At 57.7% G+C, this 15,787-nt stretch overlaps 1 protein-coding gene across 1 annotated transcript; it reads left to right on the top strand.

Annotated features, from left to right (window-relative positions):
* The first annotated feature begins 2,027 nt into the window (after positions 1 to 2,027).
* Positions 2,028 to 15,386, top strand: LOC102422171 (target of Myb protein 1). The gene is made up of 10 exons (XM_006108653.3): positions 2,028 to 2,161; positions 4,932 to 5,010; positions 5,916 to 6,065; positions 6,373 to 6,507; positions 6,622 to 6,768; positions 9,355 to 9,471; positions 12,514 to 12,647; positions 14,092 to 14,125; positions 14,457 to 14,550; positions 15,240 to 15,386. Exons 1-10 carry the CDS (start codon positions 2,124 to 2,126, stop codon positions 15,362 to 15,364), a joined length of 1,053 nt encoding a protein of 350 aa, XP_006108715.1. The 5' UTR covers positions 2,028 to 2,123; the 3' UTR covers positions 15,365 to 15,386.
* The last annotated feature ends 401 nt before the right edge of the window (positions 15,387 to 15,787 follow it).

Genomic DNA, 15,787 nt, shown 5'->3' with positions numbered 1-15,787 from the left:
GGGAGTCGGGGGCTGGATGTGCCAGTGAGAGTAGTCCGGGAGTCGGGTGACGAATCCTTCCGGCCTGTGGCGGGTCACTGAGACGTGGCTTCTGAGGGGGCAGGTTCTGCATGGTGATTAGCCACTGCCCCCTAAACCGCAGAGTAGGTCCACCCTCTCCTCAGAGGGTGCCTGTCCATTCTTGGTTCTTCCCATTAGCTCAGTAAGTGTATGAGTCCCCAAGGGTGGAGAGTGTGACACAAAGAAGCCACACTCCACATAATTGTAGGGTGAAGAAGTCCATCTCTCAACCCTTTTAAAGGGAGCCCTTCCTCGTCCCTCCCCCAGCCATAGTCCAGGGAATACAGCAACCCTTCCCTGCCGCTGGGTCCCTACCTGGATGCCTCACCTGCCTGGCATGTGTCCTGGGCCGTCCTGGCATCCATCCGGCCGCAGGGCCCAAGGTAGGACTCAGGGTGGAATGAAGTCAGGCCAGTTTCAAAACCAAGGTCACAGAAGCCACAGTTACAGGGAGCTGGCTCTGCTGGCCCAGCCCAGGGATTGCCCTACAGGATGGGATGGGCCTGCCTGCCTGGCTGGAACAGGACCCTTCCCAGTCACACGGAGACGGCCCCCTCTGTCCTGGCAGGCCTGGGCTCAGAGCCCAGCCTCTTTGGGCGCCGTAGGGTTGGGGCCATGTCCATCTGGTCCGCCATTGCATCCCCAGCGCGTGAGCAGGCCTGGCGCTTCAGCAGCTGTGCAGCCCCCTGAGCCCGTGTGTCCCTGTGAACAGGGTGATGCGCGCCTCCCTTGCAGGACGGTTGTGCCATCACATCACGTTCCACGTGCTGGTCCATCGAGCACTCCTGGTAGGTGAGAGCTGGCTGACAGTGTGGGGCCAGCGGGCACGTGAGCCCGGCAGGGTGTGAGACTCACGCCTGGAGCCAGGGTCTGGGAGCCAGGGAGACGGCCCTGGGGTCTGAACCTTAAAGCGCTGATGAACTCCTGTCTCGTCACACACTTACATATGGTAAAAGTGCACGTGTGTGCCTGACGTACCAGCCAGGGGTACGTGCGTGATGGAATGTGGCCTGGAAAAGGCAGCATATAAAATCGTCCGTGCGCGCTGTGGTGGAACTTATTTAAAAACTGCGCTGTGTGCCCTAACCGGTTTGGCTCAGTGGATAGAGTTTTGGCCTGTGGACTGAAGGGTCCCAGGTTCGATTCTGGTCAAGGGCATGTGCCTTGGTTGCGGGCACATCCCCAGTAGGGGGTGTGCAGGAGGCAGCTGATCGATGCTTCTCTCTCATCGATGTTTCTAACTATCCCTGTCCCTTCCTCTCTGTAAAAAAAATCAATAAAATATATTTTTTTAAAAAAACGACTGCACTGTGTGAGAAGAATCTAGAGAGGGGTGATGTGTTCGAGTGGAGGGACAGCGCTTCACTCTTAAAGAACATGTGTGAGTGTCCTCCATCGTCGTTCCTGTGATGAACACCAGGCGAAATAGTTTATTTATAAAAACAGAACAGAACACTCTATATTGCCCTGGCCAGTGTGGCTCAGTTGGTTGAGCATCATCCCCTGCACCAAAAGGTCACTGGTTCAGTTCCTGGTCAGGGCACTTGCCCAGGTTGTGGGCTCGATCCCCAAAGGGGTTCATGCAGGAGGCAGCTGATTAATGTTTCTCTCTCCCCCTCCCTTCCTCTCTCTCTAAAATTAACAAAAGCATTACTAGTATTTTTTAAAAAACCCAAAAAACACTCTATATTGTCACGTGAAAAACAAGCATTCTGAAGCCAGCACGGCTGGATTCGAGAACCTGCTCACCCGTCCAGTGCTCTGAGCCACGGCTTCTCAGCCGTCACAGGACAGCGCGCTCCCAGCCCAGTGTGGCTTCTAATAAGAATTAAGTGACAAAACGGGACAATGTAGGTGGCATAGCTTACACAGCGACTGGCCATCTTAGGTGCCCAGGAAGCATCCACTGTCCTCCCTCTCTTCCCGCCCTACCCCCATCACCACAGCACACCCCACCGCTTGAGTTTATCATCTGGGACCCACACGCCTTTGTGACTTGTGCTTTCCTCTCCTCAGAGAAAGCTACCGATGGCTCCCTGCAGAGCGAGGACTGGGCCCTCAACATGGAGATCTGCGACATCATCAACGAGACGGAGGAAGGGTAAGCCGGGGTACAGGCAGGACAGCCAGCTGCAGTCAGCGTCCACCCTGCCGCACCCCGCCTCCGGCCAGAGAGCCCCCACCCATCCCACCACCTCTGTGCGCAAAGGCAGACCTCCAGGTGCCCCTCGGGGCCAGGAGGGCTGCAGAGGCCGTCTGAGCCCCACCCCAGCAGGAACATGCATTTTGGAGCCACGGTCCTGTCAGCCCTCCCGGCAGATGGGTGAGAGGCCTGGAGCCACCAGGTGTGCGGCTGGCCCGTGGCCCCAAGACGCTCCCACCCATTCAGCCTCCCAGCCGCACCCCAGCCGGGTCTTCCCAGGCCAGGCCAGCTGGCAGCTCAGATTAGGAGGCGCCCACGTACCTCTCTGCATCCTGTGGGCTGGAGTGTGTCAGGGACTCCGGCTTCCTCAGCGAGCAAGAACAGACTTTCGTTTCCTTAACGTGTGAAACCACAGGGAGGGTCGGGATCACCGGGAGGGCAGTGGAGATGACGCAGAACTGAGCTAGCCGTGGCCGAGTTTTCGGGGCGCGGGCCACGGTGCCCTGCTCAGCGCCCAGGGGCCCTGCCGAGCTTGCACTACGGGGTGTGGGGGAGGCACCACGGTGCTGGCTCCTGGTCTCTGACTCGCCGGCACTGACCAGCTCTGGACCTGGGCAAGTAACTTTAACTCTTTCCAGTCCTTCTAGCCATAAGCCCACGGCCCTGAGGGGAGCAGAGCGGGGATGCTTGTCCACTGTCCTCAGAAAAATCCAGGAAGGGTGGGGAGAGGCGTGGCGAGCACCCAGCAGGAAGGGCAGACCGCTGTGGCCTCTGTTGTGGAAAATCAGGGTCAGCAGTTGGAGCAGGATCTCGTTTCCCTCTCCGTTCTTCACTGGGAGTCCAGTTGTCCTGTGGGAGGTCCTCTCGGCCTGGCCGCGCTGTGTGATAGAGGGGCAGGCGGGGAGTGGGCAGGGGCACCCAGCTCGGAGCCCAAGAGGGGCTGCGGGCGACTGCATCAGGCAGTCAAGACCATTCGGGAGAGCTGACATCACAGCAGGGTCCTTGCAGACTGAGAGGGGCTCAGACACACCCCCTCAGGTGCGTGCTGTCGACTTGAGCACCTGTGTTCCAGGCTCTGCACGAGGCCTGGGGACCCAGCAGTGTGCAAAGCAGGCATGACCCTTGCCTCCCTGAGCTTGGCGTCTAAACTTCAGTCTCTTGCCCAATCCTCCTTGGGCGGTGGCCTCCTTGTCATCCACTCTGGGCTCCTAGCAGAGTACTGGGCACACAGTAGGCCCACAGCAAGGGCACACACACCAGAACTTCTGACCCCAGCGCCATGCCCTTTCTCTGTACCACTCTGTGAGAAGTGGGGACAGGTCCCTTTGGAGCTGAGGTGGCCACAGGTGAGGGGCCCGCCAGGAGCGAACACCAGCTTCCCCCCAGGAGGAGCCTGAGGGCGAGGAGCTGTGCCTAATATTGGGCTGCAAATTGCCTCAAGCTTTTGGGATGGGCCCCACGACCCCGAGTGTCCTCTGTCACAGCCTGACAGGCCTGCACGCTCAGCCCCTCATGGAAGTCGTTCCCAGGAAGGCTTTCCTGCCGCCTCCTCTCCTGTTGGGTGACCCATGTCAGGGTTCCCGACTGCCCTGACTTGCCCCGACCTGGTGAGCACTGAGAGGCAGACAGACGCCTGGTCAGACAGCAGGGCAGGCCCTCACAGCCACGTGCTCATGCTCCCACAGCCGCTGCCACGTGCTGGGCCCTGCGTCCCTGCCCTCTAGGAGGCCTCTAGCCGCGGCCCCGTCAGTCCCGCGTGGCCGTGCACGCAGGGAGGTGGAGGACGGGGACAGCATTGTGGCTCTGGAGTTGGGGGCCACAAAGGCTTTTAGGGAGGAGTGGTCAGTCTGGGCAATATATCAATGTCACCTGTTCAGGGCTGAGGGGCAGGAGCAGGGATGAGGCATGGGGGTGGCAGTAAAGTACAGACGGGACAGGGAGAGCTGCCACCAAGGTCTTCAGGCGCCCTTTGCACAGAGGTGCATCCACCCTCCTACCTACCGTGTCTCGGCCCCTCCCTTCCCCCCGCACTCAGGGTGCCCATCTTTCCTGCTTCCCACCCCAGGGCCCTGGTCCAGGCACTTGCCTCTGTCTCACCCGCTGCCCTGCTCCCCACAGCGGGCTCCCTCTCGTCCTTCTCACTCAGCTGTAGTGCCACCTCCTCGGAGAAGACTTCCCCACCCTCCCACACCCACTCGCTCTACCCCGGGACCCGCTCACTTCCCACCTGCACCAGGCTCCACAGAGCATGTGACCTTCTGTGGAGCAGGGCCATGTGGTCTTGTTCACAGTGTGTCCCCAGCACCCAGTGTGAGGGAAAGGATGGGTGGGCAGAGGAGCTGGCAGGACGGGCATTAGGGCTCTGCCTACAGTCACAGGTTCTTCACTTGGATCTGCACCACAAGCCCCTGGGGCGTGGTGAGCACGCACATCCCCTCAGGTTCGGTGCAGGGGTCAAGAGTGGGGTCAAGGTTCTGGGTTTTTAACCAACACTCACATGTCCCCCCTCAGGAGGTCCGGGACCACACACTGAGAGTCCCTGCCACGGAAATTGGAGATCTACCCGAGGACTCTGGTGGGGCGGGTGGTGTGATGTGATTAGAGGCTGGACACACAGCAAACAGGGACAGGAGCAGGGAGGCGGCTCATAGGGGCCGTCGCGTCTCCAGAGCCCCTGATCTCAGGCCGGCCCCACCTCAGCCCACCCCTCCCCTTTTCCTCTGTCCAGTCCCAAAGATGCCTTTCGAGCAATAAAGAAGAGGATCACGGGGAATAAGAACTTCCACGAGGTGATGCTGGCTCTCACGGTGAGTGCCCCGTCTGGCTGGCTGGCTGGCCATGGCCGGACCAGGGTCCACTGGGGTTGGCTCCCCGGGCCCAGCAGGACACCTAGCCACCGGGGGCCCCTTTTCCAAGGGCTGGGAAGGAAGGGTCCTGGGCAAAGTGCTGACCTGACTACACTGCTGGCGGGCACGGAGTGGCAGGAGAGGCCATTGGGGAAAGTTCTCTCCAACCTACTGGCTGGTGAGCGAGCAGGCACACGGAGGCCCGTCCCTCAGAACCAGCCATGGAGAGCCCGTGGCAGGAAGCCTGGCAGGCGCAGGTGGGTGCTGATAGCACCTGGACATCCCGCCTGAAAAACGAACATAAAACAAATGCCAGTGGCTGAGGACAGCCCTTGCCCCCAACAGGACGAGCCAGGCATGAGTGGGCATCCTGGCTGTCAGGGCGGGTTTGCTGGGGAGTGGGGCTGAGAGCTCTGTGCCAGCCTCCGACACAGAGCCTTATATCCAGGTGAATCCGCTGCGCTGAAAAGTAAAGGCAGCTGCTGCCATGAATAGGAACAGGACACTTGGAGGGAAGCTCGCCACCTTTCCTCCGCCGCAGGGTCCACCTGATTGAAAGTCCTCTTTGGTTTCCACCTGGAGGGCCACCTCCCTCCAGACTGTACTCAGCTCAGAAAGAGCATAGACAGGGTTCTGTGGGTACCGAGGCCGCTTAGCGAAGGGCCTCTGGCCAGCACACCGCCCTCTGCCCAGCCAGTAAGCCAGCCCGGACCCCACATCGTCCCTGCTTCTCTGAGGGCCAGGTCTCACCTCAGGAGGCCCCATCCTCTCCCAGGCTGCACTCTGGGACATCAGCCAAGTGGGAGGGTGGGGCCCGGGGTGCTCCCCTCCTCTCACGGGTGCTCACGGCACATCCTGGCCTCCAGGTCTTGGAAACCTGTGTCAAGAACTGTGGGCACCGCTTCCACGTGCTGGTGGCCAGCCAGGACTTCGTGGAGGGCGTGCTGGTGAGGACCATCCTGCCCAAGAACAACCCCCCCACCATCGTGCACGACAAGGTGCTCAACCTCATCCAGGTGCGTGCGGGCGGGCGGGCGGGGCGGGGCGGGGCGGGCGGGGAGAAAGGAGCCGATGCTGCTGCTGCTGCTGCTGCCGCCTTGATCTGTTTCTTATTTGGGGCCACCTTGGCTGTCTACTGATTGGACGTTCAGAGTGTGGGGAGACTTGTCAGCATTGGGCCTTGCTGTGGAGTGGGGTGTCGGGGTGATGTTGTAAAAGGACCAGCAACTCAGGGACAGAATTGCTGTTCTCTGGGACGGGGTAGGTGAGCTTAAAAGGGCTTCAGGAACAGTCTTTACCGGCCATGTCCCTTGGTCCCCTCAGTCCTGGGCCGACGCGTTCCGCAGCTCGCCCGATCTGACTGGTGTCGTCGCCGTCTACGAGGACCTGCGGCGGAAGGGTCTGGAGTTTCCAATGACTGACCTAGACATGCTGTCGCCCATCCACACACCCCAGAGGGTGAGGAGACTCGGGGACAGTGGGGAGGGGAGGCAGGAGCCGTCACCCGCTGCTTTCTGCAGCTGCTTCCTGGGGCCCCTGTGGGCCTCACTGATCCAGCCATTTGTCCTCTAGACCGTGTTCAACTCAGAGACACCGTCCGGACAGAATTCTGCGGGCACTGACACCTCTCATCGGGGGGACCCCAGCCAGCACGCGGCTCCTGTGTCCACCCCAGCTGTACTCCCCAGCGACACACCCATAACGCCAACCCCTGAGCAGGTAAACGAGCCGGGGTCAAAACCCCAAGGGGCACGGTGGAGGCTGCCTCCTCACGTGTCAGGGAAGACCTCCTGTCAGAATGAAAGGGACTGTGGGGCCTCTGCTGGTCCTCACAGCCACCCCACGGTGCCTGTTATTCCTCCTGTTTGGACGAGGAGGCTCAGAGAGAGAAATTCACTCGCCCAGAGCCACACGGCTCAGCAGAGGCAGAGCTGGGATTCGAGCTCCGGTCTGTCTGGCTGCAGGCCGGCTCTGTCCTGCGCGTCAGCCAGCCTCCAGCTCTGTTCTGGGTAGAGCCCTTCGGGCAGCACCAGGGAGAGGAAGTCCCCGCAGGGGCCCCTTCGCCCACAGCAGCTCACTGTCCTCGTGTGGTTTGCTTATGTGCTCACGTGACATTTGAGCAGAGGTTCTGGCTAAACGCAGTTTAAAACATCCACACAAATAGTCCTGAAAACCCCTTGCATTGCATCCTGCTGCTTCCCGTGAAGCCCCAAGAAGAGGGGGCGTAGTAAGGTTCCCCGGGGCAGGCCAGGGCCTGGGAGAGCTTGGAAAGAGCACCCTCCTCAGACTAGGGGTCACATGGCTTAGTCAGCCTCTGCCCCTCAGCGTGTTCCTCCTAAAGCTGGAGGTGAGGTGCCCCCCACCCCCATCAGCCAGGAGCAGTCTGTAGGGGGCTGACGCGCTCTTCCTGCAAGGGACGCCCACTGCCAGGCTAGTGTTGGCTGGGTGCTTGGTCATCGGCTGCGGGGGTGTGGGACAGGGCCTTGCACTGTCGGGGTGCCCCTGGGAGGTGTTCTGCAGACTTCAGACCCATCATGTCAGCCAAGTGTAAGAGCTTAGCTACCGAAAGTGCCGGTGAGAAAGGCACAGGTGTGTGATGGAACAAAAGTGGAACTTGACTTTCCAAAGTGCGCCAGCTGGTCTCTGGTACCGTATCATCGGGTCTGTAAACCAGCTCACTAAACAGCCCTTCAGCCCCAACCTGTGTGAAGAGAAACTTGTGTACTTTGATATCATAAAATCACCTCCCAGAGTTGTAAATATTACTAGAGAAGTTTTCCTAACTGGACAGATAATTCAAGGTACAGGAAAACTGTAGCAAGGGTTGTAAAATGTATCTACGTGGCTATGACTGTAAAGCAGTTTGCCTGAGGCCTGGCAGCTGCGTGGATGAAGACTGCGTCTGGTGCAGAAGGTTCTCACCAAACCAAACAGGACCGTCTGTGTAATCTGAGCCCGTGGTCTCCTGGGACTCAGTAAGTCTTCGACGCCCAGTGATGTAACTCAGACTTGTAATTGGGTCCCACATGCCCTGCACTCGCTGGACTTGTGAGCAGTGGTTTTTCCACTCACTTACACCAAGAGTGCTCATTAAAGAGGCCAGATGTAGCAAATGTATTCCGGGTTTGGAAGGTGATAGTGAACCTTGGTGAATGCACTGCCTGTGTCTGAACACTGCGCTTCGTCTGGGGTAATGATAGTTGCCTCGTAAGACAGTGGTCAAGTTTGTTTGTTTTTTAAAATATTTTTATTGATTTCAGAGAGGAAGGGAGAGGGAGAGGTAGAAACATCAATGATGAGAGAGAACCATTGATTGGCGGCCTCCTGCTCAACCCCCACTGGGGACCAAGCCTGCAGCCCAGGCATGTGCCCTGACCAGGAATCAAACCATTGACCTCCTGGTTCATAGGTCGATGCTCAACCACTGAGCCATGCTGGCCGGGCATGGTGGTCAAGTTTGATTAGCAATGTACGTTATGTGCTGAAGCACTTAATCGGTGGTTGGTAAAAGGTAGCTGCTATCACAGGCATCATAAATTTACATTGTGACATTCAGATTAATGTCACAATTAGATTAATTGTCACGAGACCCACGAGGTGTTCCATGATCAAAGGAGTCTTCAGCCGGATTAATTTTGGAGCTTCCGTGGTCTCTGGCCACCCACGGTGTACTGCACTCACGAGGAGACCCGGCCCCCACCGAACCCCCAGCATCAGACAGGGCCACTCACTACCCCCTCACCCAGGTGAAGGGACTGCAGCCTGATTACCATGATCCCCCAGCCAAGACCTCCGGCCCTTGGATCACTGAGAACCTGCTCCTGTCCCTCTAACAAGTGCTAAATCTGTCTCGTACTCCTAGTGGGGGCAGTACTGGGACTCATCCTCAGAGGAGCCTGGGACACAGAACCACAAACAGACCAGGAGCAAGACAGAAAGCCTAGGAGAGGAGAGAGGGAGAATCCCATCCCCGAGGGGGAGGCGGCCGCTGACTCCCCTCTCTGGGGGAATGCCCTGCGGGCCTCGTTAGCTGCCTGTGGGCCCAGGAGCTCTGGAGCTTCCAGCCGGGCTCTGTGGTGCATCCGCCCTCCGCTTCTTTCCTTTCGGCCTCTCCCTGCAGCAGGCTCCCCAGTTTGGAGATGATAACGGTTGGTAGAGCCTCTGTGAGGGGGGCGCCGAGTGAGGGTGCTGGAGGCCAGCTCCTCTGGGCACCACACCCAGGCTGGTGGCGCCAGGCTCAGTCCCTGTGGGCGGCATCGGCTTCCGGCCCCGGGCCTCTCTCACCGGGGCGACGGTGTGTTTCAGATCGGGAAGCTGCGCAGTGAGCTGGAGATGGTGAGTGGGAACGTGAGGGTGATGTCGGAGATGCTGACGGAGCTGGTGCCCACCCAGGCAGAGCCCGCAGACCTGGAGCTGCTACAGGTGAGCCCGCATCCGCCCCCAGTGACTGTGCTCACGTGACCACACACATTCCCTCCCACCCACACTAGTTCCCATGCTTGCTCTGAACCCCTTCATCACACAGGAGATGTTAACACCAGGGACTTGGGACTCCATCAGATTGGAATTCAGAATAGCTCCTCTGCCTCCGTTTCCTCATCTGTAAGATGGCTCTCTAACAGTAGCTTTCATGAGACAAGTTTGGCATGAGACAAGGTTTATGCACTGTGCCTGGTCCGGAGTAAGCTATGGATAAATGATATTGAGAAAAAGCTGGTAGGCGAGATTTCCACCTTTCAGATTACAAGCTTGGCAGGCAGGCGTGAGAGAGCAGCTGGTGTCGGGGCGGAGGCAGGTGGGAGCTGTGGGTCTTCGCTCCTGTGGGTCAGGAGATTTTCCACAGTCACATCCCCAGCTGGTGAGGGATGAGGGTCAGGCACTGAAGCAGGAGGAGCTGGGTTTGGGGAGAGGCACCTCCCCCAGGAAGGTCAGTTCATAGAGGCACCGAAAAAGCTGGGGGACCCAAAGGCCCAGGAGCCACAGAACCCATGAGGGGGATCATGGGGTGCTTGGTGTGATGGTCTCATTTTGTGTCTCTCTTCACGCTCCTGAGGGCAGGGATAACCTGAGCTGACCGGGTGTCCCTGCCCTGGGTCCTCCCTCCGGGTGCGGGAGGAAAGGCGGAGTCTCAGAGTTGAAAGGACATGTGACTGTGAAGACCACATGAGGGCTGTGAGAGGCGTGAGGGAGCTAGGAAGCGCAGGGCTGCTGAAGTGCAGTTAATTTTGTGTGTCCCAAGCCCGGGCTGTGGGTGTGAGTGATTGCTGGAGCAGGCGGGCGAGGTGCCCCAGGGACCTCGAGCACTTCCCAAGTGCCAGGCTCTGATGTGGACGCTTGATATACATTCACTTACTTAATCTTCACCCTCTCCCGTGAGGTAGGGACTCTTACCCCATTTTCCAGGTCAGCAAACTGAGGTAGAGAGGTCATGTGATGCGCCCAGGGTCCCATGGCTGGTAAGCAGCAGAGCTGGGTTTGGAACCCAGGGCCCTGGCTCCAACTGCTGCTCTTGAGCAGACAAGGAAGTAGAAACAGAGCCCTAAGTGCTCTTGGTTGTGGAAGGAAGCGAGGGGAGGCCCACCAGATGTTGAAAGTCACTCGAAAGGCAGATAAGGAAATCCCAGGAGAAGGCCTGACCTAGGAGGGGGCGGTTTAAAGGGTCCAGAAAGATCCCAAATCAGTGTTGGACAGCGTCTAGTCTCAGTGATGCCTCCAGGAGAAAAGGGCTGGTGTGGTTGGAGCGTCATCCCATACACGGAATGGTGGTGGGTTCGATTTCCTGTCAGGGCACATACTTGGGTTTTGGGTTTGATCCCCGGTCGGGGTGTGTACTAACATATAACCCAAAACATGTTTCTCTCTCACAACAAACACTCCAGGTTCTTTTTTTTTTTTTCCTTCTTTTTTTTATTTTACAGAGAGGAAGGGAGAGGGATAGAGAGTTAGAAACATCGATGAGAGAGAAACATCGATCAACTGCCTCCTGCACACTCCCACTGGGGATGTGCCCGCAACCAAGGTACATGCCCTTGACCGGAATTGAACCTGGGACCCTTGAGTCCGCAGGCTGACGCTCTATCCACTGAGCCAAACCGGATAGGGCAAAAAAAACTTTATTTTTTAAAAAAAAGCGCCCATCAGTGACATGATGACTAAATGCAATGTGGGCTCCTGGAACAAGAAAGGGGCGTTAGTAGAAAAGCTGGGGAAACCTGAACAAAGCCTATAGTTTAGCTAATAGCGCTGTAGCAATGGTCATGTCCTAGTTCTGACAAATGCCAGACTAAGGAGAAGTTGAGTGAAGGGTTACAGAAACTCTGTACTATCTTGGCAACTTTTCTATAAATCTATCATTCCTAAATAAAAGTGTTTTTTTAAATAAGTCTGAGAATAATGAGGCAAAAATTCAAAATGTGGATAATAGTTGGTGTTAATCTGGTTTATTTATTTATTTTTTAAATATATTTTTATTGATTTCAGAGAGGAAAGGAGAGAGAGAGATAAAAACATCAGTGATGAGAGGGAATCACTGATTGGCTGCCTCCTGCATGCCCCCCACTGGGAACTGAGCCCGCAACCCAGGCATGTGCCCTTGATTGGAATCAAATCTGGGACCCTTCAGTCCGCAGGCCAACGCTCTACCCACTAAACGAAACCAGCTAGGGCTTATTTATTATTATTTTTTAATATATGTTTTTATTGATTTCAGAGAGGAAGGGAGAGAGAGAGGGAAACATCAATGATGAGAGAGTCATTTATTGACTGCCTCCTGTACACCCCACACTGGGGATCAAGCCCGCAACCCAGGCATGTGCCCTGACCGGGAATCGAAACGTGACCTCCTGGTTCATAAGTCGACACTCAACCACTGAGCAACACCACCAGGCCATCTAGTTTATTTTTTATTTTTTTAAATATATATATTTTTTATTTCAGAGAGGAAGGGAGAAAGAGATAGAAACATCAATGATGAGAGAGAATCATCGATCGGCTGCCTCCTGCATGCCCCCTACTGGGGATCGAGCCTGTAACCCAGACATGTGCCCTTGACTAGAATCAAACACAGGACCCTTCAGTCCGCAGGCCGATGCTCTATCCACTGAGCCAAACCAGCTAGGGCCATCCAGTTTATCTTTTATGTTTTGGTTACCAAAAATACCCCAGTACACCCAGAGAAGCTGCAGTTTGTTCGGCCGGGCCACCTGGCAGCTCCGTTCAACTAAGCAAAGATGGCGACAGGGAAATGAAGTCTGCATGGAGCCAGCGTGTTGGTGAATGTGAGTGTGGAACACAGAAGTGGAATTCAGAGGCTCGTTTGGGAGCCCCTGAAGCTGCTCTGTGGAGCTCCAGTCCAGGGTGGAGTCCTCTCTGCTCTCCAAGGTCACCAGGGGCCAGAGCCCTTCCAGGAGAGATGGCCTCGCTCTGGTCCGGTGCCCATGCTTGTCCTACTTGCTTCCGTGGCAGGAGCTCAACCGGACGTGCCGAGCCATGCAGCAGCGGGTCCTGGAGCTCATCCCCCGGATCGCCAACGAGCAGCTGACGGAGGAGCTGCTCATCGTCAATGACAATCTCAACAACGTGTTCCTGCGCCACGAACGGTACCCAGCCTTGCAGCTGCCCACCCTCCCCCTCCCTCCCACCTACCCTGTGCCCTGATCTCCCCACACGGCTGACCTCTCATCTCCTCTCAAACACCAGGCCGGCCACCCAAGGCATGTACCCTCAGCTGTCTTCTTCCAGCGTGGGCATGCATGCCCCGCCTTCCACTACCTCTCCTCTCCTCGCCAGTTAGCCCTGCCCGATGCCCCTGTGTCCAGCCCCCGGCGAGGGCAGCGGTGGTGGCTGGGTGGTGGCTGAGCGCGTGGGCCCGCAGCCAGGCAGGCTGGTCTGTCCTTGCTCACTCCACCGCTGCCTGGCTCTGGGGCCTCGGACCACTTACTGGACTTAATTAGGGCTCTTTGACTGCAAGTACACACAGCGTTTCCAGCTGATTTAGAAAAGGAATTGATGGGATGAATAGCCTCTATTAAATGCATAGCATTTCGAGTCCAAAGGAGAGTGAACAGCAAGGCCTCCCAACAGAGCAGGAGGGACAGACTGATCCTAGGGCAGCTCAGGGGTCTCTGGGCAGAACCTCCTAGACCAACCTTTCAGACCTTACGGACCACTGGTTGGTGACCGCTGTCCTAGACCATGTCCCCAAGGTGTCACCATCAGTAAATGGGTCCAAATGCTTCCTCACCTTGTGTCATTCTGTTCAGGGGCAAGTCCCCGAGTGAATCTGGCTCAGCTTTGCTGTGCCCACTGGTTGGGGGGACAGGAGGGCCCTTTGACAGCCGTCCCACCAGGATCACGGGCAATGGGGAAAGAGCAGGCTTGGCATTTGCCTGGTGGTACTTCCTATTCACAACCACTCACACTGTGTCTGCCTGATCCTCACATCGGGGAGGCAGGTTCCACTCTCACCCCCCTTTTAACAGACAAGGAGACAAGTTCAGAAGTGATGTAACGTACCCACGGTCACACAGTTAACAAGGGCCAGGGACAGCACTCGAACAGACCCCAGACCCAGGTCTTCTTAACCCCCTTTGCCCAAGGCCAGGCCTGTCTGAGGGTGGCCAGTGGCTCGGGGCAGTGCAAGGATGTGTGTCTTTCATATACCACTGCAGGCCCTGGCACACACAGGTACACAGGTAGATTACTGAGCAGCTTCCACAGAAGTCCTCACCTCTGCATCCCATGTTCTCCTCTAGTCTATTCCTATTCGTTTGTCTGACGCTGATCGTGACCGGAGTGGCCAGGTTGTTGATAATCCAAATTGGGTCACTTCTGCAAGTGAAAGGGGCACAGTTAATAGTGCCCTCGGATGCCAGGCATCACTGGGTCTGCCCAGACAAACGAGACTCACCGCTGCGCTGATGCTGAGCCCACGGGAACAGACTAGAGGAGAACCGGGGGACCCACGGCACATGAAGGGCTCTGCCTGGCTGTGCCGAGGCGCCTCTCAGCCTGTCTCCCTGACTCACTCTTTCTGTCTCGTAGGTTCGAGCGGTTCCGGACTGGCCAGACTGCCAAGGTAAACGGCTTTGCTGTCACCAGATCGTGCCTTGTTAACAGAAAAGGAGGGCTGTGCTCATCACCACCCCATATCCTGTGCAGGATGCACCTTCTTGTCTAGGCTCCTAGAAAAGTCCCCTTCTAGCTTTTTATGTCACTGTCCTTTTAAGCTCTGCCACCAGCTGGTGCCCAAGGATCTGCCCACCCTCCAGAGGGAGCAGCAGAGCTAGAGGCCAAGGGGAGAAGCCACAGCTGCAGGGCGAGGGAGACAGCTCCTCAGGCCAGTGCTTCTGGCTGAGGGGAGCAAGGCCACCGGCAGGGGCATGACGGTGGGTCTCCCTTTCCCCCAGGCCCCCAGTGAGGCCGAGGCGGCAGCTGACCTCATCGACATGGGCGCTGACCCAGCAGCCACTGGCGGCCTCTCGTCCCAGCTGGCAGGAATGAGTAAGTGCGGGTACCCCTGCAGTTCTGGGGGTGCCATCCTGTGTTACAGTTGGAGCTGGAGCCCCAACAGCAGGATGTTAGCCCAGACCCCACCCCACTGGGGTCCCAGGCTGAATCTTGCCACAAGGCTGAGCATCTGGGACAAGACATGGGGCTCTCCCTCACAGCCCACAATGGCTGAGCCCTCCCGGGCCTCAGCAGTCCCACTGTTCTGAGGTTGCCCTCGACACTGAAGTCTCCGTGGCCTGAATCGCCTGGGTGAGCGTGGGCAAGTCACGGGAACGTCCTGTGCCCTCCTTCCTCCTCTGGGATGGGCAGGAATGGGCCCGTCCTCACAGCCGGTGATGAGGACTGAATGAACTCGGGCACGGGCCAGGCTCAGAGCAGTGCCAGGCCGGAGTGGGCTCCTGGCACACGTTAGCCATCAAATGGTTGACCTATCACTGTGATTGGTTTTACTCTTACTGACTGCTTCATGCCAAGCCCAGGAAATCACTTCAAGTGAGGCGGTAGCTATGCCCATGGTCCCGAAGCCAGCACGTGGCTGCCCCGTTTATGCATCCTGCCCTGTGTGCACCCCCCTCTGTGCTGCCCACCCAGAACCAGCCCTGGGCCCGGCAGGGAGCAGCTTGGCCACGGCGCGTGCGAGAGCAGCAGGCGGAGTCTTACGTGTCTCTCTGTCCCCGCAGACCTGGGCTCCAGCAGCGTGAGGGCTGGCCTGCAGTCTCTGGAGACCTCCGGCCGCCTGGAGGACGAGTTTGACATGTTTGCCCTAACACGGGGCAGCTCGCTGGCCGACCAACGGAAAGAGTGAGTGGCGGCCCCCTGCAGTTTGGGTCACTCCCCATCAGAGGAGACTCTCTCCCTGAACCCACTTGTTGGTGGGCACACCCCAAGGAAAAGCACACAGCCCCCTGGTGTCCCCCCTCAGGGTGGCAGAGTTCCTGCCCCTAAGTCAGTCCCACGTGGCCCACAGAGCCGTGGCCAGGCGGCAGACTCAGTGCCCCGCAGGCAGAGCTGGATGGGGAAGGCTGGCCTGTATGTTGACCAGCTGCGTGCCAGAATCTCGTAAGATCTGATCAGATGAGGAAACTGAGGCTTCCTCGGTGGGGAGCCTGGGTCTGTCTGGTGCGAGGACAGTGTCTGCAACTCAGGTTCCCCCTGCTCTGTGCCCAGTGCACCAAGCCCCTGGGGGGCAGGGAGGCTCCTGATAAGTCCTCAGGGGCTTGTCCAGTCA

The sequence above is a fragment of the Myotis lucifugus genome, unplaced genomic scaffold (genome assembly GCF_000147115.1).
Source record: "Myotis lucifugus unplaced genomic scaffold, Myoluc2.0 scaffold_2998, whole genome shotgun sequence".
Taxonomy (NCBI): domain Eukaryota; kingdom Metazoa; phylum Chordata; class Mammalia; order Chiroptera; family Vespertilionidae; genus Myotis; species Myotis lucifugus.
The sequence above is the reverse complement of the archived record's forward strand: the minus strand, read 5'-3'. Positions and strand labels throughout refer to the sequence as shown.

Bases quoted from the DNA above. Each gene is read 5' to 3' on its own strand.
- LOC102422171 (XM_006108653.3), top strand. From the start codon at position 2,124: ATGGAGATCTGCGACATCATCAACGAGACGGAGGAAGG. The intron at 5,011-5,915 runs GTGAGTGCCCCG...CCTGGCCTCCAG, and splicing joins AGGTGATGCTGGCTCTCACG to GTCTTGGAAACCTGTGTCAA. The intron at 6,066-6,372 runs GTGCGTGCGGGC...TGGTCCCCTCAG, and splicing joins AGGTGCTCAACCTCATCCAG to TCCTGGGCCGACGCGTTCCG.